The 26917-nt window shown below is 39.3% G+C and overlaps 1 protein-coding gene across 15 annotated transcripts in view; it reads right to left on the bottom strand.

Moving 5' to 3' along the window:
- Positions 1-26917, bottom strand: part of btrc.S (beta-transducin repeat containing E3 ubiquitin protein ligase S homeolog) — a 117649-nt gene that overhangs the window by 23750 nt on the left and 66982 nt on the right. For all 15 annotated transcript variants that reach the window (XM_041570396.1, XM_041570404.1, XM_041570409.1 and 12 more), the window contains 2 exon segments: positions 13843-14074; positions 3895-4081 (listed from right to left, as the gene is read on the bottom strand). In XM_041570396.1, coding sequence (XP_041426330.1) covers positions 3895-4081; positions 13843-14074 — 419 coding nt within the window.

Raw genomic sequence — 26917 nt, 5'->3', positions numbered from 1 at the left:
CATATATAAGGAAAATTCAATATTTATGTAAATGTTTACATGCATTACTGATGGTCAGGGAATAGCGTTGCATAATTACTAAAGTACTGAATTGTATTAACAAAAATATGATCTTGAGAGAACTGGTGCCACAGATAAATCAACTATATTCACAGGGCCCTCTTCTGATCAGCTAGGGACTGGCACTGAAGGTAAGATAATTTAATTTGCCTATGATTAGATAAATCTATCAAAAAAAAAAAATTAAAAAAAACATTTATGCAATACCACACTGTAATGGCATGACTGAGTATTGTGAGGACTGTGTGCCCTTTTCTAGCAACCAATGCAAATTACAGGGTTCTCTGGATAACGGATTTTTACATAAATTTTGATCTTTATACCTAAAATCCAAATACGCGTGAGAGACCTAGTGGTACTAAGTGCAGAAGCAAAAATTGTTGTAAAGTAAAAACAGTTTATTAGGACATAATAAGGCTATTATGTCCTAATAAAACATTTTTACTTTACAAAATTTTTGCTATAAGGTTTCTCACGCGTAAGGTTGCCACCCGGCCGGTATTTTACCGGCCTAGCCGGTAAAACACCTGCCAAGGCCGGTATTACAAATTTACCAGCAATGTAACTGCCGGTAAATTTGTAATACCCTTAAAAAGACCCCTCGGCCTGCCCCCAATCCCCTGTAAACTTATCTTTTTCCTCCGTTTTTGTCCTGGCCTCACCCCTTTTATGCACAACCCTGCCCCCTTTGACTTCACACCCACCCCTTTTTGTACCCGCCCCCCCCCCCCCCCCCCACACCAGCCGGTAAAAAATCTAGCAAAAGGTGGCAACCCTACTCACGCGTATTTGGATTTTGAGTTATAGCAACCCACTGGACTGGGGTTTAATGTCTTGAGACCACAGAGTAATCACTTGGAAACCTTTTTTGTAGTCATTATATACAGTTATTTTTGTGGAGCAGATATAAATGCCACCATAAAAGAAAACTCTTTAGATCTAAAGTCTACTAGAAAATCATGTAAATAAACCCAATAGGCTGGCTTTGCTTCCAATAAGGATTAATTATATCATAGTTTGGATCAAGTACAAGCTACTGTTTTATTATTACAGAGAAAAATGAAATAATTTTAAAACATTTGGATTATTCGGATAAAATGGAGTCTATGGGAGATGGCCATACTGTAATCCAGAGTTTCCGGATAACAAATCCCATACCTTTACTGCCTGGTGGGAATTAGTTGTAAAAAGTCACCCATTACATTAGGTGTTTCCTTGCGGATTTAGGGCTCAAACACAAGCATTTTTTCTGCATTTTTTAAAAGCATGCTGAGTGCATATATTGCATTTAAAAAAATTTTTAAAATGCAACTAAGTGTGTATTTTTTGGCTCCAATCGAAACCCTCTGTTCTATTGATAGCTGAATGTGCGTCAATCGCAAGGAAATTCAAAATTCATCTAAACAAACACACAAACGCATATATGGAGTAAAGTGCAACTTAGAATGCTTAGGAGTACAACCAGACAATATAATGGAATCAATCAGCAAATGTGTTTATTTGTGCTCAAACCTGCATTTAAATGTGTGCCACTAGCAGAAAATATGCCTAAAATAGCCGTTATCTATTAACACTTTCCACTGCAGCCACTGAGAAGGATATAAAATTTGACAGTCAGAAGTGAATTTTTTTAACCCCAAACGTGACCCTATCTACTACTCGCTGCTTGCCAACCTGCACCCAACTCAGCCTGAAGTCCTCTTCTACTTTATGACCCACTCCCTACCTGATTTCCCTCTGATGGCTCATTTGGGTGGATTCAATTATAGGGGAGGAATTTGCACTATTACATCACTAAAGAGGCCCTGATTGATGTTTGACCCACCCCCTGTCCAACCCTGCACCTGAACCTGCCCAAATTGTGAGTAAATACACAAGTTTTGGATCAACCTGCTCATCAATAATGGCTACCTGTTTTTATAGGTTACAGAAAAGTGCTTTGGAAATAGGATTCCATCTTTATATACATGTAATGCAAAAGGGCCTTAAATATCCACTAAAAACATATCCAACCTCATTTTAACAAAATGGAATAAAGCTTCTTCTTTTTTACCGGCTGGATGCAGGAGTGCGTGCACTTTCTTTGATTGAATTATCGCCTCAAGCTACGGGTTCGGGGGGCACAGCACCCGGGCCATCTACCGGATTCGGTGAGTGCGCCGATTGCTGACTTCAATGCACACGGGGTAACTTGAATTGAGATGTTTTAAGTGTCGACCTGGGGTTTCTACAACCAGGTCATCTCTCCCCTCGGGTGAGCTATAGATCTGCAAGTGCAGTAAATGGTTCTGCACTTTAAATGATATTCTTATTAAATTGATAGAAGGATTAGAGCCAGCTGAATTGTTTTCCCTTTGCACTTATTGAAGGCATTATTTATGGGTGCTTAGTGATTTCACAAGCATCACAAGGCTCATTAAAACTTGTGAGTTACACAATATGTATATTTAATGACGGAGAATACTAGGATAATAGAACCATGGCCCATGTTCTATATACACATTAGTCCTTGCCCTATATAAATTATTTGCACAAGCTCATTTCCATCTCTACTACTTTTGGAAAACGAACTCCTGACTGCAAGGTCTGATTATCTCAATAGTATTAACTGCAGACCTTTCAGGGGCTTGCAGTTTCCATGAAACCCCTGAACTCTCACAGGAGCAAGTGACCATTGGAGAAAGACCCAACTAAATGCTCGATATGCAAGTGTTAAGCTGACAAAACACGTTGCACTGTACAAGTGACAGCTATCTACACCATTGCTGTTCTGAAAAGTACAAACTGAAACCGACCTGCAACTTTCATGATAAAGACAGCCAACGGGCATCACAGGAATGACCTTACAATTAAGTAGAAGGTCTTGGATGGTATAAAGTCCAATCACAATGGGCCTGCTTATTTATAAAAGGTGATTCCTTTCCTTAGGTAAAGGGTTCTGAGCTGTGGGATAGGTATGTGCAGGGTACATACACTTTTCCCTGAACTTCTGCTAAATTATTCTAAAAGTCTGAACTACACAACTAACTTGAGACGGTCTTCAGATCTAGAGTACGGCAACAGTCAAGTGGACTGCATTGTGACTGTACAGGTCAAACTTGCATCAATTATGAGTATTTGAGTACGCACAGAACAGTCAGCCTGACAGCATTGAAACTCGCCCCCACTGCATTCGGCATTAAAGAAAGAGCTCCTACAGAACATAGAACAAAATATGTTATGCTGCATTTTATGTCAATGCAGTTTGATAGAGAGGAGCAATGAATGCTATAATATACATGTTTTCAGTGTTCAGGACTGTCACAGACTCCAGTCTCAAGCAAAAAGGTAGGCTAATGGCAAAGAAGAAACTGAAGAAAGATCATTCAGTAAAAATTCTATATTCATATTTTCCAGCAATAGTCTGAAAACCTGGCTGGTTTGAGGCTTTGGGAGAGACGTAATGGGGCTCACTGGGCTTGTAATACTGGGAAGAAAACATTTAATGTTGGCAGATTCAGTCTAAGCTTCTACTCGGGATGTACTTCTTAGTACTCCACCAGGACACAAAGTATTTGGTATGTGCTGAATTCATTTACATTCATTTACTTTATGAACAGTTGTGAATGTCAATGATATTGCTGAACACAGAACTCACTGCCCAGAGATGCATGGCTGTAGAAATACATGTAGCAAGGGCAATCATTTTTGCTTAGCTATAATGGTCCTATAGTTAAAAGTGGAAAATATTGGTCTCCTGCAACGAAACAGATATTCATTTAAAATGGCAATTTCCATAGCATGCAAGTTCACAACAAAAGGGGTAATAGGGAAATCAAATCAAATTCTGCCTACCATCCTCTTCTTTCTGCCAGTCCTCTCCAAAGAGAATCTGTCCGGACCATCCGCTCTATGAGCTTTTTCCAGAGCATGCCATCTGAGGTCACTCGATACCACTCCTTACATACCAGTTCTGCAGAACACAATGACTTTGCATCCAGGTATGAAAGTATATTTTCTGCTATGTGATCGAGTCCGCGAGCTGACAAATGAACAGAAAGCAAATACATAGGTTAAACAGCCGTTAATTACAATCTCTCTCAAAGCTACAATTAACATTAAAAAAAGTAATTGTTGAGACATTAAATAAGGCATATGGATATGAAAAGTACTGTCAAAGGTCCAAAACTCGAATCGAGAATTTTCAAATCGAACCTTAATAAAACTGCCCCTTAATGTATAACTGCACCTTCAAGTTCAAACTAAACTACCTAGAGCAGTAGTACTTGGACTGTGGGGTTGCCCTTCTGGGGGCCTGGAAAAGTGATTGGGAGGGGGGCTCAACCTCAGGGCCAGTTACGCTGCGATTTGGCAAGAATGGTATGAGCTACAGCCCTCGCCAAAGCTTGGACTTCCAATGGCGCTTCAACAGAAGTCTGACCCAGAGTTATTACTGTAGAAAGTTTTTCGTCTTCCTAAACCGACGACCAGAGAAGAGGAAGATTTCCCGTCAGCAAAGGAAGGGTTTTCTTTACTGTAAGGATCAATTAATTTATGGACCTGCCTCTACGAAGCAGTTGCTTTAATAGGTATTTATTAAGTATGAAGGACAGATGGATACATATACATAGAAAAGGGCAGTTTTAGAATAATTAAATCATATCAGAGCTGATTGACAGCATATTATCTTATTGCCAATTTCCAGTCAGTTAGGCTTCTTCCAACTGGCGGCTGTTCGGCTGCTTATTTCTTGGCCTCTTTCTACTTCAGCATAAATTGGGTTTATCCAAGTCTGAACTTTGTGGATGCTTTCCAGCCTCGCTTTCTATGTTACTAGCAACATTACAAGATGTGTAAAATATGTGCTTCACATTTAGCCTCTATACCAGGGGTCCCCAACCTTTTTCACCGGTGAGCAACATTCAGATTTTAAAAGAGCTGGGGAACAACAAAAGCACGAAAAAAGTTCCTGGGTGGTGCCAAATAAGGATTGTGATTGGCTATGTGGTAGCCCCTATGTGGACTGGCAGGCTACCGGAGGGTCTGTTTGGCAGCACACCTGGTTTTTATGCAACCACAACTTGCCTCCAAGCCTGGAATTCAAAAATAAGCTCCTGCTTTGAGGCCACTGAGAGCAACATCCAAGGGGTTGGAGAGCAACATGTTGCTCACAAGCTACTGGTTGGGGATCACTGCTCTAAACAGTCAAACAGGTCCACTTTGATATAAACTACACTTATGGTAAAAAAACAAGTGCAGTAATTACCACCCAGCTAGATTTATTATTAAATTAACCAGTAAATACACTAGAGAAGGTCGTCATACACTGCTTAGCATATAAAGCAATGGCTATTAAGATTCAGTTCAGTAAAAAGAAAAAAAGTGGTCACGTTTTAGTTGCATGATCAGTATGGAGTCAGCAACTTTAAAACTTCCTTTCTTCAGGTCCCCATGCAGCAGAAAATGGCGCCAGTCAGATGCTACGATCGGCACACAATTAGACCATTTATTATTTGGTTTTGCTAAATGCTTGAGAGATGCACAACCTTCCTTAATCAATTTAAATAAGCAACTTACTCACACAAATTATTTAGATCTGCCTAGTGCTTGTAACAGGCAAATATATCACATGAAGCACAACGTTGCACTTTAACAACCAAATTGTATAAAGGAAAGCTTGCCTTAGTCTTTGTTGCGAGTTAAGACAAAGGCAAGTGGATCTGAGAAAGTCTAGTCAGTGACTCCAGGCAATATGAATACAGGCAGTCTCCGGGTTATGGTATGTAGGTTTTTCCCAAGTTGAATTTGTATGTAAGTTGAAACATATACATTTACTTATTAAATGCAACTTAAGACAGATGTTTGTCTTTACATAGTATTTATTTTAACCTTTCTGCGCTCCTCAGTAGACAACACACACCATAGGGTATTGGTTGTTTATTAAAGCTAAATGCTAATAAAGGCCAAGTAAACCATAGCATGTTATTAATTTTAGGGCCCCCAACATATCCAGAGGTTGCCCTGGTTTACTAATAGATGTTAATTGAGCATGATTTGGGTCTCATGGGGCCCCTATAGCTCCTGGTAGAGTCCTGCAGTGGGTCGGGTACCAACAAAAATCTTCCTGGGTGCGGGTATAGACACGGTCGTGGTTCTGCGGGTTGCGGGTCTCAATATCGATTTTTTCTCCTTTTTCTGATCACGTCTACATATGATGATGTCACTTCCGGTTTACAATGACAGCACTTCCTGGTTTACTCCTTTTTTCTGATCACACCCACTTCTGATGATGCCACTTCCGGTTTACAATGACAGCACTTCCTGATTCTTGATTGTCAGCGGGCTTGGGTCCGGGTTGCGGATAAGCTACTTGCTGGTCGGGTAGAGGGTCCAAGAGGGTAAGGGTCCAACCAGGTCTGGGTTGTGGATTGCATGTACGGGTTGGGTACAGGTTCCAAAACAATGGACCCGTGCAGGACTAGCTCCTGGACCCCAACTGCAGGGGCTGCTTCCTTTGTAGTTACGCCCACGCCCATGCAAGTGTGATTTATATGTAAGGCGGGTGTATGTAACTCGAGGTAGTTGTGGTACAGATACACCCTCAGTGAGTGTGTGGAGATGTAAAACATATAACGAGCATTTTTTGGCATTACTTTGTCTTAAAATAAATTATGCATGTTTATAAATATGCAGATTAGCTCTTTGCAGTGGATAATGAACCATTAAGGATGGATTAAATTGGCATGTAAGAACTACAAAGGGGCTTTAAGGGAATCCAAGCTTTGAGGCACTGTATGGATAAGTGCCTAAAGTGTGCAACTGCCTCCTGTAAAATCGAGTAAGTTCCTGTTGCTCAAAATGGTGGGCAACAACTGGTATAATGGGGGTAAGCCCTAGGGTGCCACTTTACTTTTTATCTTCTGTAATTTTGCATTAAACAAATAACTCTTTACCACCTCCCAGTGTTTGGCAGGCAGTGTGGTATGTTATCACCAAACAAAAAGGTATATAACCCATGGCAAAGAACATGCAATACAATAGAAATTATGATTAAAGGCAGGAGAGCTTGAAACGCGTCAGGTTGCTGGTACTCTTACCATTCCTTTTAGAAGCTGTTAATGAACAAAACAGATATTACTGTTGGAGTTGTTCCTAATCTATAATTTTTTTTAACTACTGGCCTACACACTAGTCAATCAGGAAGATAATTTGTTAGCATCATATTAAAGGGGTGTTTCACCTTTAACCCTTTGCCTGCCAAGCACGTACGGCGTACGTGCTGGCAGGCAAATGCTCAGGCTGCCAAGAACGTACATTGTACGTTCTTTAGCAGCTGAGCGCTCTCTCTGCTTCGGCGGCTTTTGCCGCCTCCGCAGAGAGTGGGGAGAGAAGACAGCCCCCTAGGCAACGAGGCTGGGGGGCTGTCAAGTCGGATCTGCGACTCGATTGTCGCAGATCCGACTTCAAAGTAGCAGACGCATCGCATGGAGCGTCTGCTACTACACTCACCTTCTTCCTGCCTGCAGAGCCGCCCACGCACTTCCTGCTGCGCAGCAACTCTGCAGACACGCTGCCAGGACTCCTCCAAAGAAGACAGCGATTCTCCTGCTCCAAAAACGGTAAGTGCACGTTTTTTTACACACTTACCTGCACCTACACATACTTACAGTACATTTATGCATTTTAGTAAAGATTGGAATTTTTTTAAATTTTTTTTTTTTAATTTTAGCACACTTGGTCCCTTTTGTACAGTTATTTACACTTATTTACACTTATTTACATGTATTTGCACACTCAGATAACTTTTATTAGTGCACAAATATGTATACACAAACAGGTGTTTTTTTTTTTTTTTTACGAATTCATTATACTGTTATCTTTTGTTTTTTTTGCCTAAAAACGTGTTATTTTGGCAGCGTGACTATTGGATAATCGATTTCGGCCACTAATTACGCTGTCAGAACAATTATTTTGTTATTTCATTGATTTACGCTATTTTTGTGGTTTTATTGCAATTTTATCCCTGCATTATTGTTCCCTATGTATCTTTAGTATCGTTTTGCTGTTTGGTGCTTTGGTATAGAAAGATAGATTTTACTTAGTTTGATCCGCCAAAATATGTGCTTTCCAAAAATATATGGGTTTCTGGGGGTCTTTTTACAGTTTGGGGGTCTTACGGCACATAACGTACAGTTAGGGTTCTCTTTTCTGCAGCTTAGTTGGCTAGCGTGAAAATTCATAGTTACGTTTTTCATTTGGGGTCCATACACAACACATACTTTGGTAAATCTATACATATTGGGCATCAAACTATTTATTAGACCTCTGACGTCCATATTTAGAGAGATTTTTCTTTGTACGTAAAACATTGTGTCCGATAAATGCGGCAAACTGCAACATTTTTAGGCGATTTTCAGAAATGTTGTAAAAACCTATATGTTTAGAAAAGCTTTGCAGTTTGGTAGTTTCGTGTAGAAAGACGTCGTTATCTTTGTTGGAATCGGCAGAATGTGTACTTTCCAAAAATGTATGGTTTTGGGGGGTCATTGCTGTTAGGAGGGTCTTGAGGCAAATAATATGAAGTCAAGGGTCTATGTTCACAGAAGGCGAATGGGCAGCGGAGAAAACTCATATTCACTATTTTTATTTGGGGTCCGCACATGCCAGCTGCCTTGGTATATCTATGCATATTGGGCATCAAACTGTTCAGTAGACCCTTGGCATCAATATTTATGGTGTTTTACAATTGTATGTAAGAAATTGGGTGAGATAAATGCGGCCAATTGCAATATTTTTAGGCGATTTTCAGAAATGTAAAAACAGTTGCTTTTATCGCCAAATTTAGGAAAGGCTTGCGACTTGGTACTTTGGAGTACAAAGACATGCATACCCAATTTGGATTCGCAGGAATGTGTACTTTCCAAAAATATATGGTTTTATGGGGTGAACACACTTTTTTCTACCTTTGCCCCCCCCAAAACAATGTAAATGTGTTGATTTTGCAGTACCTGAAATGACAGACCATATGGGGGTCTTTGTTTTGGGGCCCCTATACGCCACGTGCTTGGGTACACCTATACATATTGGGCATCAAACTGTTCAGAGGACCCCAGGCTTTCATATTTGGGGTGATTTGTCTTGATACCTAAAAGTATGTGGGTAATACAATGCTGCAGGGTCGAAATTTTGAAGTCATTTTTGGAAATGTCCCCCAAATCACCAAATTTAGGAATGGTTTGCGGCTTGGTACTTTGGAGTACAAAGACATGCATACCCAATTTAGATCCGTGGGAATGTGTACTTTCCGAAAATATATGGTTTTCTGGGGTGAACTTACTTTTTTCTACATTTTCCCCCCTCAAAACAATGTAAATGTGTTGATTTTGCAGTACCTGAAATGACAGACCATATGGGGGTCTTCGTTTTGGGGCCCCTATACGCCACGTGCTTGGGTACACCTATACATATTGGGCATCAAACTGTTCAGAGGACCCCAGGCTTTCATATTTGGGGTGATTTGTCTTGATACCTAAAAGTATGTGGGTAATACGATGCTGCAGGGTCGAAATTTTGAAGTCATTTTTGGAAATGTCCCCAAAATCACCAAATTTAGGAATGGTTTGCGGCTTGGTACTTTGTAGTAGAAAGACATGCATACCCAATTTAGATTCGTGGGAATGTGTACTTTCCGAAAATATATGGTTTTCTGGGGTGAACTTACTTTTTGCTACCTTTGCCCCCCCCAAAACGATGTAAATGTGTTGATTTTGCAGTACCTGAAATGACAGAACATACAAGGGGGGGTCTTCATTTTAGGGCCCCTATATGCCACATGCTTGGGTACACCTATACATATTGGGCATCAAACTGTTCAGAGGACCCTAGGCTTTCATATTTGGGGTGATTTGTCTTGATACCTAAAAGTATGTGTGTAATACGATGCTGCAGGGTAGATATTTTGAGGTGATTTTTGGAAATGTCACCTAAATCACCAAATTTAGGAATGATTTGCGGCTTGGTACTTTGGCGTAGAAAGACATGCATACCCAATTTGGATTCGTTGGAATGTGTACTTTCCGAAAATATATGGTTTTCTGGGGTGAACTTACTGTTTTCTACTTTTGCCCCCCCCAAATCGATGTAAATGTGTTGATTTTGCAGTACCTGAAATGACAGACTATATGGGGGTCTTCATTTTAGGGCCCCTATATGCCACATGCTTGGGTGCACCTATACATATTGGGCATCAAACTGTTCAGAGGACCCTAGGCTTTCATATTTGGGGTGATTTGTCTTGATACCTAAAAGTATGTGTGTAATAAGATGCTGCAGGGTAGATATTTTGAGGTGATTTTTGGAAATGTCACCTAAATCACCAAATTTAGGAATGATTTGCGGCTTGGTACTTTGGCGTAGAAAGACATGCATACCCAATTTGGATTCGTTGGAATGTGTACTTTCCGAAAATATATGGTTTTCTGGGGTGAACTTACTGTTTTCTACTTTTGCCCCCCCCAAATCGATGTAAATGTGTTGATTTTGCAGTACCTGAAATGACAGACTATATGGGGGTCTTCCTTTTGGGGCCCCTGTATGCCACGTGCTTGGGTACACCTATACATATCGGGCATCAAACTGTTCAGAGGACCCTAGGCTTTCATATTTGGGGTGATTTGTCTTGATACCTAAAAGTATGTGGGTAATACGATGCTGCAGGGTAGATATTTTGAGGTGATTTTTGGAAATGTCACCTAAAGCACCAAATTTAGGAATGGTTTGCGGCTTGGTACTTTGGCGTAGAAAGACATGCATACCCAATTTGGATTCGTTGGAATGTGTACTTTCCGAAAATATATGGTTTTCTGGGGTGAACTTACTGTTTTCTACTTTTGCCCCCCCCCTAACGATGTAAATGTGTTGATTTTGCAGTACCTGAAATGACAGACTATATGGGGGTCTTCCTTTTGGGGCCCCTGTATGCCACGTGCTTGGGTACACCTATACATATTGGGCATCAAACTGTTCAGAGGACCCTAGGCTTTCATATTTGGGGTGATTTCTCTTGATACCTAAAAGTATGTGGGTAATACGATGCTGCAGGGTAGATATTTTGAGGTGATTTTTGGAAATATCACCAAAATCACCAAATTTAGGAATGATTTGCGGCTTGGTACTTTGGCGTAGAAAGACATGCATACCCAATTTGAATTCGTGGGAATGTGTACTTTCCGAAAATATATGGTTTTCTGGGGTGAACTTACTGTTTTCTACTTTTGCCCCCCCAAAACAATGTAAATGTGTTGATTTTGCAGTACCTGAAATGTCAGACTATATGGGGGTCTTCCTTTTAGGGCCCCTATATGCCACATGCTTGGGTACACCTATACATATTGGGCATCAAACTGTTCAGAGGACCCCAGGCTTTCATATTTGGGGTGATTTGTCTTGATACCTAAAAGTATGTGGGTAATACGATGCTGCAGGGTCGAAATTTTGAAGTCATTTTTGGAAATGTCCCCAAAATCACCAAATTTAGGAATGGTTTGCGGCTTGGTACTTTGGAGTACAAAGACATGCATACCCAATTTAGATCCGTGGGAATGTGTACTTTCCGAAAATATATGGTTTTCTGGGGTGAACTTACTTTTTTCTACATTTGCCCCCCTCAAAACAATGTAAATGTGTTGATTTTGCAGTACCTGAAATGACAGACCATATGGGGGTCTTCGTTTTGGGGCCCCTATACGCCACGTGCTTGGGTACACCTATACATATTGGGCATCAAACTGTTCAGAGGACCCCAGGCTTTCATATTTGGGGTGATTTGTCTTGATACCTAAAAGTATGTGGGTAATACGATGCTGCAGGGTCGAAATTTTGAAGTCATTTTTGGAAATGTCCCCAAAATCACCAAATTTAGGAATGATTTGCGGCTTGGTACTTTGGCGTAGAAAGACATGCATACCCAATTTAGATTCAGGGGAATGTGTACTTTCCGAAAATATATGGTTTTCTGGGGTGAACGTACTGTTTCTACCTTTGCCGCCCCCCAAAACGATGTAAATGTGTTGATTTTGCAGTATCTGAAATTACAGAACAAACGGGGGGTCTTCCTTTTGGGGCCTCCTATGCCACGTGCTTGGGTACATCTATTCATATTGGGCATCAAACTGTTCAGTGGACCCAGGATTTTATATTTGGGGTGTTTTACATTGATACCTAATGATGTGTGGGAGATATGTTGCTGTAGAGTGGAAGCTTTGAGGTCATTTTTCAAAAAATTCACCAATTTCTATAAAACACTATAACTTTAGGAAACAATTGCAACTTGGTGGTTTGGAGTACAAAGATATTTCTACCCATTTTTGATTCACCAGAATCTGTTCTTTCTAGTAATGGGTAGTTTTCTTGGGTAAACCTACTGTTAGTGGAATGTTTGGCCTTGAAATCAAAAGTATGCCGTTTGGGGAGTGTTGCTTTGGAAATTTGGTTGTGTACTGCTTGTAGATTTTGAGCTATACAAGTGAGAAATCTCCATAAAACTATATATATTTGGTATTGTCGCGTTCAGGAGACATAGACCTTTCTAAATCAGCTGTGTTCTCGTACGTAAAATGAATGATGTTTCTGATATATGTGATTGTTCTTCGTGCAACATGATTTTTTTCATTTTATTTGACACTTAGAATCCAATATTTTTTTAGAGAAGTAGAATTACACCAAAATTCTTGCATATTGTGAAAGTTCAGGTTGTCCTGAAAAAAACAATATATTGTTTTCCTGGGTTAACTAAAAGACCACCCCAGGAAAGGCCCTTAAAGTGAAAGAGTGCAAAATATCTAAAAACTGCTTGGCAGTAGATGTTCGCATCTAGGACAAAACGGCTGGCAGGGAAAGGGTTAAGCGACCTTAGTGTTACATATATATATATATTTTTTTTATATAGTTTTTGTTTCATTTGCCTTCCTCTTCTACCTCTTTATATATTTCAAATGGGGGTAACTGACGGCATCTAAAAATAACAAATACTCTGTAAGGCTAGACATGTATTGATGTTGCTAATTTTTATTACTCTTATTATTAATCTTTCTATTCAGGGCCTCTACTATTCATATTCCAGTCTCTCATTCAACTCAATGAATGATTGCTAGGGTAATTTGGGTCCTAGCAACCAGATTGCTGAAATCGCAAAAAAAAACTATAAAAACAAATCCAAAATGAAAACCAATTGCACATTGTCTCAGAATATCACTCTCTGCATCATAATAAAAAATTATTTAAAGATGAACAACCCCATTAATTATCTTATCAGAAATCCAAAACAACTAATTTTTTTCAGAATGAAACAGGTCATAACTTTCCCCCCCGAATACAATATTTTGGTTTCAGCCGAACCCCCGAATCCTTTGCGAAAGATAGAACCAAGTCCTAATTTGCATATGCAAATTAGGGGAAACATTTTTTACTTCCTTGTTTTGTGACAAAAGGCCACGCGATTTCCCTCCCTGCACCTTTATTTGCATATCCAAATTAGGATTCGGTTCGGCCAGAAGGATTCGGCTGAAAAAGGCCAAATCCTTGCCGAATCCCGAACCAAATGCTGGATTCGGTGCATCCCTAATAACTTTACAGCAACTTAATTCAGCAGGCCATGGTCACTGAAAATGTGGCCAATACTAGTATTATTTTTAGTGCTCTGGTCTATAATACTTAAGATATGTGTGAAATGTCCTATACTGCTTTATTGAAAAATTAACCTGTCCATTATGCAGTATAATCATAAAGCCAGCCCATCCATTTTACCTGGTAGTGCGGTAATGAAATCCCTTTGTAACATTGGCTTAAGGTAAGTGTTTATATGTCCATGCTGATAGTGGCACATTCGAGATATCAGGTGTTCAACAAACTCTACTTGATCGCACTCGGACCACTGCTCAAAATACTTGACGCATAGCTCTTTTTCCTTCTCGTAATTTGCTGACAGTTTTCGCTGCTTGGGCACAATCATGCTGGAAGTGCCATTGGCAAGTTTTGTCTGTGGGAAAAAGTGCAAAGATAAATATAAATAAAAAAACAAGAGTACATGACACACAGCTCTGACACACATAAATTCAAGAAATACATCTGCTACGCAGCAGGGGAATAAAGGATTTAGACATATAAATTGGCTGACTGAGAGTATCCATTTGCTTCTGTCACTCTGCAACCATTGCATATCCTTGCAAGTAACTCCGAGGGGACATTACAATCTACGCTGGAGCTGTACATAAAATACCAGAGACCGTTAAATGGCAAACCCAGTGTGACACTTTAATGCACTCGAATGAATTTCATGTTCTTCCAAAGTGACGGATGCCAACAATTTAGTACAGGGCTGGAGCTACATAAAGAGTTTATCTATACACATACACAAAGATGTTTAACAAGTGCATACCTCCCAACATTTTGGAAATAAAAAGAGGGACAAAAAAGTTGCCACGCGCAGTGGGGGCAGGCACACTGAGTGCTTTTTTTTCCGAAGTCGGCCGTTATTGCCTCACGAGGAAACTACAGGCGACTTCGGAAAACGAAGCGCTTCTTGTGCCTGCCCCCAGGCGATTTTAGCCGGCGGAAGGCAGTTCAGGGGGGATTAGTTGCCAAGAAGAAGAGGAGATTTGTCACCTGGTGACTAATCTCCCCGAATCTACCAGTGTGGCCAGATCCTTAAACTGTGAGCCTAACGAGAAATTCTCCCAAGAAACCTGTTATCTTATATTGTTACAATTACTTATTTGCTTATCTCAAAATTGTTACAAAAGTATCTTATCTGGAGCTGTGGCTGTTCTGGGCTCTCTGCCAAAAGCCAATTAAGTTTGTTTCTTTTTCTGCCAGTTCAGTGCAGAGAAAAACGTGACTTTCTAGTACAAACGAGGCACTGCTGGTGGAGCTGTCAAAAGAGGTACTGTCCCTCTAAAAATGGGACAGTTGGGAGGTATGCAAGTGAGAAAAGCAGGACACACTATATTATTATTATATTTATACTGTTTAGAGCTCCATGTCTTATTTAATAATAAATGCCTTATACCATAGTTACATTGGTACACGTATGGGATCAGTTATCTGAAACCTGACTATCCAGAAACCGCCGAATTACAGAAAGGCCGTCTCCTTATAATCAAACAATCCAAATTTTAAAAAATTATTTCCCTTTTCTCTGTAATAATAAAACAGTACCTTGTACTAGATCCCAACTAAAATATAATTAATCCTTATTGGAAGCAAAAACCAGCCTATTGGGTTTATTTAATGTTTGAATGATTTTTTAGCAGACTAAAGGCATGAAGATCTAAATAACGGAAATATCTGTTATAGGGAAAACCCCAGGTCCCGAGCATTCTGGATAACAGGTCCCATACCTGTACCAAAATTCTTATGTTGGGAAAACTATATTACACTTCTGCCGTAACTACACGGCGCCTGTTTAACGTGTTCTATATATAAAAAAAACACCGTCCTCCTCCTCACATTTAGGTCAATGGCATAAAACAGTTTAGGCCTGGAAGCTTAAAATTATGCATTTGGGTCACCTAAGTTTTTTTTTTAAGGTCCCAAATAAATCAGGAGCCTACTCTTGAATAATATCGCCATTCTGAGCTACTGCGACTATTTGGAGACTTCATTATAATTATTATAATTTGCAGAATAAGGTCTTTTGGTTGATATTCAAGCATGACCAAAACGGACATAAAAGCCCTATAACATTAACATTTCATATATAAACAGGTACAAGTATGGGATTCGATATCTGGAAAGCGCTGACTTACAGATAGGCCATCTCCCACAGCTATTTGAAACAAATAATTACATTTTCATTGTATTTCCTTTTTTCTGCAATAATAAAACAGTACCTATCTTAAGTTATAATGGATCGGTATTGGAGTCAAAACAATAATATTGGGTTTATTTAATGTTTTAATTAATTTTTACTAGAGCTGGGTATCCATAATATAGTTAACAAGCTTCCCATCTAACACTAGTTCCCCCCAATATTCCTCACCATCTACTTTTTGGCTACTTAAAGTAAAAGGAAAGATGAAATAGCTCAGGGGGTGCCAAATGTATGGCACTCGCAACTGATTATAATCACTTACCTGATACCACAGGCCTAGTACTCAAACTTAAAGTTCACTCTACTGTGTGCACACACCAAGAAGGAAGATGATCGTTTTGTGGTGTGCACTGATAAGTACCATGGACTGGTGCAATTTTCTGCAAACAGGAGCACTTGTCCAAGGTATAAGGTACAATGTATAAGTATTTATAAGGTGTGTATATATATATATATATATATATATATATATATATTTCACCTTTCCTTTAAAGGAACAGTAACTGTAAAATGTAAGTGTTTTTAAAGTAATGGAATAATAATGTACTGTTGCACTGGTACAACTGCTGTATTTGCTTCAGAAACACTACTATAGTTGTGTGTGTGTGTGTGTGTGTGTGTGTGTGTGTGTGTGTGTGTGTGTGTGTGTGTGTGTGTGTGTGTGTGTGTGTGTGTGTGTGTGTGTGTGTGTGTGTGTGTGTGTGTGTGTGTGTGTGTGTGTGTGTGTGTGTGTGTGTGTGTGTGTGTGTGTGTGTGTGTGTGTGTGATTATAGTATAAATAAGCTGCTGTGTAGCCATTGGGGCAGCTATTCAAAGCTGAAAAAGGAGAAAAGGCACAGGATACACAATAGATAACAGATACAGGTATGGGACCTGTTATCCAGAATGCTCGGGACCTGGGGTTTTCCGGATAACGGATCTTTCCGTAATTTGGGTCTCCATGCCTTAAGTCTACTAGAAAATCATGTAAACATTAAATAAACCCAATAGGCTGGTTTTGCTTCCAATAAGGATTAATTATATCTTAGTTGGGATCAAGTACAAGCTACTGTTTTATTACTACAGAGAAAAAGGAAATCAATTTTAAAAATTCGGATTATTTGGATAAAATGGAGCCTATGGGAGTCATTCCGTAATTCAGAGCTTTCTGGATATCTGGTTTCCGGATAAGGGGTCCTACACCTGTAACAGATAAGCTCTGTAGTATACAATGGGATTCTTCAGAATTTATCTGTTATCTACTGTGCATCCTGTGCTTGAATGGCTTCCCCCATGGCTACACAGCAGCTTGTTTATATAAACTATAGTAGTGTTTCTGAAGCAAATACACCAGTTTTATCAGTGCAGGGAAACAGTACGTTACATTATCATTCCTTTAAGCTAATTTCATTTTTGGTGTTACCATTCCTTTAAAAAAATTGTTTATTATAAAAATAAAAACTGGGTAAATAGATAGTATGTGCAAAATAAAACATGTTTCTAATATAGTAAGTTAGCCAAAGATGTAATGTATAAAGGCTGGAGTGACTGGGTGTGTAACATAATAGCCAGAACACTTCTTCCTGCTTTGCAGCTATTTTTCCACTGATTGGTTAGCAGGCAGTAACCAGTGACTTGAGGGGGGCCACAGGGATCATAACGGTTTGCTTTTGAATCTGAGCTGAATGCCAAGGATCAATTGCAAACTCGCTGAATAGTTACGTCCCATGTGGCCCCCCTTTAAAGTCACTACTTCCTGCTTTTCAGCTCTCTAACGCTGAGTTAGTGTTCTGGCTATTATGTTAGACATCCAGTCACTCCAGCCTTTATACATTACATTTTTGGATAACTATATTAGAAACATTTATTATTTTGCACAACCTATTTACCCAGTTTTTATTTTCACACTGAACGAACGGTTCCAGCCCAGTGCGGCACTCCCTGGTATCAGACCAATAGGTCTTCTGTCCTTTCAATGTCTCTGGCCAAACGGCTCTACATCCTACTGCCTGGCCTGCTTTACAGAAGAGATTCCATTCCGGTTCCTACATGATCCCAAACATAGATAAATCAGCAGAAACGATCATGATGTATGGTTCGTTTAGTAAAAGTGACAGGTAGGGAACACTATAATGTATTATTTCCTCAACTAGAGGGGTAGGCACCATTTAACTGTTAAAACAGGTCACCGAGTTCGATGGCTGTAGGAAATGCTTCAGAGAGTTTTAGTGAGGATACCAATCTAGGATGTTAATGACAGCGGTGGTAGAGAATAGATTTTACGATCTAACTTTCAATTACAGATACAGTAGCGAGTGCAGCAAATTAAAGCTTTACAGTACACAGACGTTGTGCCGACACTAATCACAATATGAGTAATAGGTTCCCGGCAATAACACCTTACAGTTGTTTTGTTTGTTTGTCTGGGATACGCCGTGCATATTTTACAGACTGCGGATACAGGGAAACAAGTAAAGATACCAAGTTGCCAGTGACAAAACAAAGAACATCTTTGCAGAAAGTCTCTGGGGGACTTTTCTGTGTGACCATAGTTGAATGCATTTCATGTACATATGCTCGCTGCTTTTATATCAGTGTATATATAGATATCGCAACACTCCCCAGACATTCACTAATGTCTTCCTCAGGGACGCTGCTTTCAGCTTGCATGGAAACATACCCAGGTGAATCATTTCTTCAGCAACCCATTGCTTTGCAATGTGGCTGATGCTACTTAAATCCCTGTTGTTCAGTGTAACCGGCAGCAACTTCATAGAATGGCCTTAAAAGTACAGCACCGCTAAAAGCTCTAGAATAGGAGAAAGCTGTAGATTATGAGAAATGGTTTCCTTACGTTGATGGAATGTGGAATGAATAATGTACTTCCATTCATTTTTATCCAGAGTGTTAAGAATGATGGTGAGCTTGCTGAAGCTTGGAAAGTCTCATTTCCAATGCAAAATATGCCATACTAACCTTGACTGGGGGATTCAGCAAGAAGAGTATCATCAAGATCAGCGGTTGTTGGAGTTGTTGAGATCAGGTCACCTACCTTGAAGGTACAGCTATCCAGAAACCCATTATCCGACTTACAGCAAGGCTATATTCCACAGACTCAATTAAATAATTAACATTTTTAAAAATGATTTCTTTTTTCTCTGTAGTAAAAAAAACATAATTTGTGCTTGATCCCAACTAAAATATCATGAATCCTTATGGGAGGCAAAATAATCCTTTTAATTAAAGTTAATGTTTAATTTAAATTACCTTTTAGTACACAAGGTTTGGAGATCCAGGTCTCAAGCATAACAGGATAACAGGTCCCATACCTGTATAACCTTTATTTATGTTCCACTAATCTATCCAAATTACATGAGATCCTGTGCAACGGCCTTTATATAGTGCAGACAGACTGTTCATCAGTCCCTGCCCCAGTGGAGCTTACAATCTAGGTTTCTATCACACAGTAGTCTACATTTTATAAGTAAGCAGTTGGCCTGCCTATGTTTTTGGAGTGTGGAAGAAAACCGGGTGAAGGAAAACAAGGAAAAGCAATGTCCATTGTTAAAGAACAGATGAAAATAAAAAATGTTTAGGCAGACCAAAATAGTATACACCATGGGCATGTCACACATGTATGCAGGAATAAGCTTCACTCTCTATTCACAACAACAACAAGACTTCAGAAGAATCAAATTAAACCTCTATTACACTTACCTCCAGGCCATATTCTGAACCACATGGAGAACTGCCAGAACCTTACTGTGACACTGTGTAAAGGAGAGAAATGTAGAGGGGTGCTGCAGTGTTGGCAGCTGTTATTTTGGATCAAGTCCAAGATGTCTGGAACGACACACTGGCCCATGGTCCTGGGCTTGTGTGCATGCTCCTGACCACTATAGTCCAAGTTAGTGCCTGTCAACAATACCGCACAATTCTTTATCTCTCCACTATACAAGTTCTGGAAGTTCTCAATGGTGAGACTCAGGGAGGCCAATTATCTCATCACTTTAGAATACTTCATATTTGTAAATGTATTCTGTTTGACCTTTCTAGTACAGATGCAAACGCATAAACATATTAGAAAGGTTGACATTACTGTTATGTAATTTTAAAATAATGCCCTATCTGTAGGGCACAAACAGCCACAGTTCCTGTTCTCCTAATGTGACAGCTAAATACTCAATCAGTGGATGTTTTATCCCATAAATATAAGGAATACACTAGTAATGAATGAATGCGTCTGTGTTTTTCTACCAATAACACAGCTCAAACATATGTAAAAATGGAATGTAAGTTAAATATTTATCCAGCAGCTTCCTCTGTAAAATGGCTCTCAGAAAGGTTATTGCCTTAAAGGCTCAGCTCATTTATTTATTTAGATAATATATTGCGGGGAGAAGCAACCGCACGCACCAGGAGATAAATAGATTTCTTCCAAAAGCTTGCTTTGATGCACGCAACAGTGGAGCTTCCTTATGTATAGCTTGATACATGAAACATTTCAGTGCTCTCTAAGAAGCAGCATATTATAGTAGAATCTGTTGGAGAGGCTTATTCAACTATTTGGAACATCAAATAAAGTTCTGTAGAGCTGTATGTTTGGTTGGAGTGAGAAGAAAAAAGTTCTCTATATGGAAAATACTTTTCATTTACTCTGATCCCCTTTATGCCCATACATTACATTAATGATGATTATAACCTACCTTTAATTTAAGATTTTAAACGTTAACAGTAACAATAATGTAAAATCATGGATACATGCCTTAATGTGCTAAAAATGTGAATGTAAGAGCTTCCAATAATGCACTTGGGCAGGTTATCAACCCATGTGCCAGAGCCCTTAGACAAATACAGCCCACACTGTATTCAAAAGTTTTTATATTGTATTAGAGCTGGGACAAGAGGTACTGCTACCCAAGGCTGTTTCCTCTTGCCCAGCTCACCAAGCTAATCTCACTTGCCCACCCACCCGTCTGCCAGAATGCCTAAAAAATAACCCCCCGCCCCATTGCCATAACAGTACCCCCTTGTAATTATTGTATTGGTTTCCTTTAAAGTGGACCTGTCACCCAGACACAAAAATCTGTATAATTTAAAGTCCTTTTCAAATTAAACATATTCAGATTTCTATTTTTTATTAAAGCATTCATAGCTGTTGTAAGCTCATTTAAAAATCTCAGCTGTCAATCAAATATTGTCTGCCCCTCCTCTATGCCTTAGGCACTTCCCATTCAGCACTTCCTAGATGTCACTGCTCTCCACACATTCCCCCTTTCTCTTCACCATTTAATTGTGTAGCCAGGGCATGGGGATAGACATCAGGTCCCCCATTCTGGTGCACAAACAAGATTCTGAGATGATACAAGGCTTGTCTTAATAGCAGTGTTCACTAAATGGCTCCTGCCTGCTTGCTATAATTATGAATTCCCAGACTGAAGGAAACAAGATTCAAATAAAATACAGTGTAATTAAAGTTAATTTTGCTTGACTAATGTGACGCCACCCAAATTTTTTTGGGTGGCGGGTTCCCTTTAATGAAACTCCGATTCTGCTCAGACAAATCTAACACAAGTATCAACTAAATGTATCAATTTAGAACAGTTAAAGAGTTGGTGATCCACCCCCACCCACCCAAAGCTGCTTTAGAGGGTGAAAAACAAAACTTTACTCGATATTAGAAATACAGTCACATATTGAAAATTGAAAGTAATTGGAAAAAGTCTTTAATTCCTTTATCTACCAACTGAACTGAAAAAAAGTGTTTGAAGGTGAACAACCCCTTTAAACCGGGATCAAACAGGATTGTTTGTATTAGAATAAAATTTGAATTCCAAATGATAAATGGGCATTAAACTGTCAGTTTAAGGAAAGCAGGATGTAGTTTAGGCGAGTTGCTGTAATACAAATCATTCTATTACTGTAACAGCTGCAGTGAATATTATGTATTCAATGGCTTCATAAATATGTCGGATTCAATTAGGCTTCAAGGAGGCAGCACAACATTAGTTCAGTGACAAAAAAATGGGTGCCAATAGATCTGGCATAGGCAACATTCAGCACTCCAGACATGGCAGAGCTATGTCTCCAGCAGCAGAGATAGTGGTGAGTTAAAGAACATTGCAGTTCTGCAACATCAAAAGCTTTAAAGGAGAACTAAAGCCTAACTAAAGAAGTAGGTAGACATGTTGTGCATGATGTTTTGTGCTTCTGTGCCAGCCCAAGGCAACCACAGCCCTTTAGCAGTAAAGATCTGTGTCTCCAAAGATGCCCCAGTAGCTCATCTTCTTTTCTGCTGATTCACTGCACATGCTCTGTGCTGCTGTCAGTTACTGAGCTTAGGGGCCCACTCACAATATACAGTACACATAGAATAGAAATGTCACAATATAAGGCAGTAATTAATACAGATAATTTCTACATGGCAGAACAGAAACCAGTGCAACTAGCATTGGAATTATATTACAGCTTATATTACAGACAAACCTCATTTTCTGCTTGATAATTAGTGACGACCCCTAAGATTAGCTTCTCAACAGCTGCTCAGACTCCACTGAGCATGTGAGTGTCACAGACACTTTCCAAGATAGGGACCCCCTGTGACAAGTCCTGGATCATTGCTGCTATTGACAAGCTGAAACTTTAGGCTGGTGCAATAAGTTCAGTATATAAAATATGCCATTTTTAGCTAAATTCATTTTTAGGGTTTTGCTCTCCTTTAAAAAATGTATAAGCATGTAATAAGCAACTTTCCAAAAATTAATTAATAAATTTAAATAAATTTCAATTATTTTAATTTTACTTAGAAATGTATTTGCTTTTGAGAACGATTGTTATTTGCTACTCCCTGGTGGTTGTGACTAAATGTACCACTTAAACAATGCTGCTCCTTAGCAGCAAAGACTCCAGTTTGGCCCCAGACAGCAGAAAGAGGCTGTAAATGCTAGATGCACATACATAGGAATCTGGCGGGGAAAAAGAGAAAGTAGTACATACACACATACAGAGTATTAGCGAAAAACACCAACACTTGGGGAAGAATTCACAAAAGTGGAGCAAATTGAAACTGGTGTAAGAATTATTATTGGGGCTAAAATGGCAAATTCATAAAAGCTTTACTCTAGTTCTGTAATACCAGAGTTCTGTGCACATATATGATTATTCCAGAATGCCATAATACTGAACCCCGAGTACCAAATTTCTCTGTACTATAGTTTAAGTTTTTTGGTGTTTTTAACTTCATTTTGCCAAAATAATACCGGCAAAATTGCTTTACTCCAATTTTTTGGGAATAAATAGTTTATCCCTTCTGTATCTAAGGGCACCAATCTTTTATCTTTCCTGCTAATACTGAATTCAGTACCTAGAAACACTTCTCATGCTTGGTCAGTTGGGTTTAAATAGTTAACTTGCACACAAGGGGTAGTTCAGCTTTAAAATAGGTTATATTTAATGTCCTATCCTTAGCAACTTATCAGTTGGCTTTCACTTTATCAGGCTATTATCTATTGCACTGGCAAACACTGCACTGGAGCTGGCCTGAGTAAGGCCCACTTTAGAGCAGAGACCCAGGGTCAGATTCGTGGAGATTAGTCACCCAGTGACAAATCTCCTCTTCTTCGAGGCGACTAATCTCCCCTCGGCTAGAATGCAAATCACCGGCAGGATGGCACTCTGATCGCTTTGTTTTCCAAAGTCGCCCGAAGTTTCCTTGTGAGGCAACTTCGGAAAACGAAGCACTCAGAGTGCCATCCCGCCGGCACTAAGAAAAGGAGATTTGTTGCTGGGCGACTAATCTCCCCTAATTTGACTGTGTGTCCCTGCCCTAAAATAAAAAAAACGCCTTTTATAACCCTTCACAGCCCAAAACAAGTTCTTTAAAGAAACAAGGCAAACGTAACATTGTTGCGCTTGAACACTGCATTTTTTCCCCTGTGTTTAAAGGAAAATAACAAATTTTTGGCAGATTCCTTTAAAGGAATAGTAGCACCACAAAATTTAAGTGTTTTAAAGTAATGAAAATATCATGTAGTGTTGCCCTGCACTGGTAAAACGGATGTGTTTGCTTCAGAAACACTACTATAGTTCATATAAACAAGCTGCTGTGGAGCAATGGAGGAAATTGAAAAATGGCTATATGGCACAGGTTAACTAATGGATAACAGATAACTCCATTAGACAGACAGAGCTTATTTGTGTAACCTGAGCCTTTTCTCCTTTGAATGGCTGCCCCCATTGCTACACAGCAGCTTATTTATATAAACAAAAGTAGTGTTTCTTAAGCAAATACAACAGTTTTACCAGTGCAGGGCAACATTGCATTATATTTTCATTACTGTAAAACACTTACTGTTCCTTTAATCTGTTTAGTTGCCAGTGGGGCGTGCAACACATTGCGTTCCTGTGCATTGCAGGTCATTTTTGGCAGCCAAATGACTGCAGAAGATTTGGTAGGATCCATCTAGTGCCTTATGAAAGGGAAACATCATAATGTTTAATTATAAAAAAAATTGAGAGCAGCACAGGCGCACGGCTGGTAACTGCAGTGTGCTCTAAACTTGTTATTGTTAATGGTTTAAATTTCACTGTGCTAATCATTTCAGGACATAAGCCTTTCTGGATAACCTAATGAATTATTCTAACATCCTTCAGCTGAAAAAAATCCTCCATGACAGCACTAATTACAAAGACGTTTTCCCAGTGGCTGTGTAAAATATGACAGAGCAGCAGTACAGGGAATTGCAGAAAACGGCTTCTAATTTCCACCGAGAAGCTGACAAACACCTCTCTTTCATCTCTCCAAGCTCTCAAGTAAGATTTAACTTTCTCATTTAGTTAATTACCGTATGAGGCTCATCATTCCCTGGATCAGAACGGCACAGAGCCTTTATCGTGTTAACTTGTGAGCTTGATAGATGGCTGCTGCTAAAACTTAATAATCTCACCCCCGGCATATTGTAAGATAAATATAATAGAAGAAAGTCTGACAGTAAAAACCTGCCAGAAATCAGCGCTCTCTTTAGGTTTCTTTGTAGGCAGCAAAACAATGGAGAGCTTATTACCTTCTGTGTGTCACTTCTACTTCAAAGACTCTAGGCAGTTGACTTTTCAGCAGACTCCAGAACTTGGGAAAGCTTTTAGAATTCGTAAGAAAACAGAAACCCACTTTGAAGACTAAACGCATTAAAAACAAAGGGTAGGTCTTTTTAAAGACTGCAGGTTTGGCATGTATAATCGATTGCTCTCAATGTAAATGAATATAAATGCAGAACAATAAGAAAGGAGGTATGAAATATTGTGTCAATAATATATAACACCCCTCATTGACCCACAAATATAATAGAACAGTGGATTTTTTGGTTCAAACCACTTGGTACAACCTGGACGACTTTTAGCTCTTAACATGGCTCCAGATATAGGAAACCATTGGTGTATACACAATTCAGCCATAGTTTGAACAGTTATTTAGGATAATAAATTTGTATTCATCACAAAACCTGACTGACCTTAAAGAAGGCTATTTAAGCATCTTACTTTTAGTTGATATAAGAACATGACATAGTTGGACACAAACATTAATTTTTATTTATGGAACTGTTATACCATGTATCAGATTCTTTTGCTTTTAATAATCACTCAACTCAATTCTCATCTCATTCCCCATCTACCCTACTTCTGATCATTTTCTCTCACCTTCTAAATTGCTCTGCTTCTACTGATTTTGCAGTTATTTGATCTTTTGCCCAGTGATTTACTGGTGTCCTTCTTTCAATTTCCCATAAAACACTAAAGATATACGTGGAGTATTAAATGCTGGGGACTCAACCCACGAGACAACAAATGGGCCAGTCTGACCCTAACCAGGCAGAAACTTTGATAACCCAATAAGTATGTTGATGTGGAGCTTGTCTGATGGATTTCTATAATCCCTGCTCTATGTTGCAACCTGATTTAGCTCATGGGCAGCTTATTTGGCAACCACACACATTGAGTGGAGGTTACTGTGCATGGACAGCTTTATATCTGGACCCTTCCATCTCTGTCCCTCCTGCTACAGCCACATTTCTTACTACTGGGTTTACATCTCTATGTACAAAACTGGCATTTGTAGTTCAGCAATCACTAAACCAAAAATCTGGCACCTCACCCCCACAGTCTCTCCAACCCACTCACAACCAATTTCAAACCTAATAATGCCGGTAATAACAAAGCCAAAAATGTGGGTTCCTCCAAAAAAATAAAAATACAAAAAGTTTTTTAGGACATGGCCTGATGCGTTTCATGCCTGTTGGGGCACTTACTCATTGGCCTCTAAGTAAGTGCCCCAACAGGCACAAAACGCGTCAGGCCATGTCCTGATAAACTTTTTGTATTTTTTTTTTTTTACTTGCTGCTTTATTATTTTTTATCCATGTATTTTTTTTATCCATGCACCCTTGGACTGGGGTGAGTATGCCCTTCTGTTTATATTATATTTTTTTGAAACTGTAATTATTTCAGTAGTGCTCACATGGGCTGAATGCAACATTTCTTTTTGTAATGTCAGTAGCCTAGAACCCTCAAAAACCCATTCACACAAATTTATTTCTCACTTGACTTCCATTTTCTCAGAAACCTCAATTGTTAATCTGATTGTAAATCTATGTACTTATAAGCAAGCCTTGTACTTACACTTACACCAAGACTGAACAAAAGTTTATTCTGTGTTGATTCATGGGGCATCACTTAATGAAAGTGTGATCCAGTCAATTGAACCCAAACTTATCTAATATGGCAGAAGGCTGGGTAAAATAAAGAAAAAAAACTCAAACGTGCATGAAGCCGCGTGGCACTCAAATTGTACAGTGAGTTTGCCAAAAGTCAAATGCAAAATATGAAGGCATGCTATGCTGGTTGTTGGTTATGGAGGAATACAGGACATAATTTATCCATCTTTATTTCTCAACACAAGTGCCTCCTTGACTTTTTACCACTGATTGCTATAATAAGAATCACTCCGCAAGTCATCAATAGATACGCCTCCTTGTGACT

The sequence above is a fragment of the Xenopus laevis genome, chromosome 7S, assembly GCF_017654675.1.
Source record: "Xenopus laevis strain J_2021 chromosome 7S, Xenopus_laevis_v10.1, whole genome shotgun sequence".
In the NCBI taxonomy this organism is placed as follows: domain Eukaryota; kingdom Metazoa; phylum Chordata; class Amphibia; order Anura; family Pipidae; genus Xenopus; species Xenopus laevis.
This window is presented reverse-complemented; position numbering and strand designations above follow the sequence as displayed.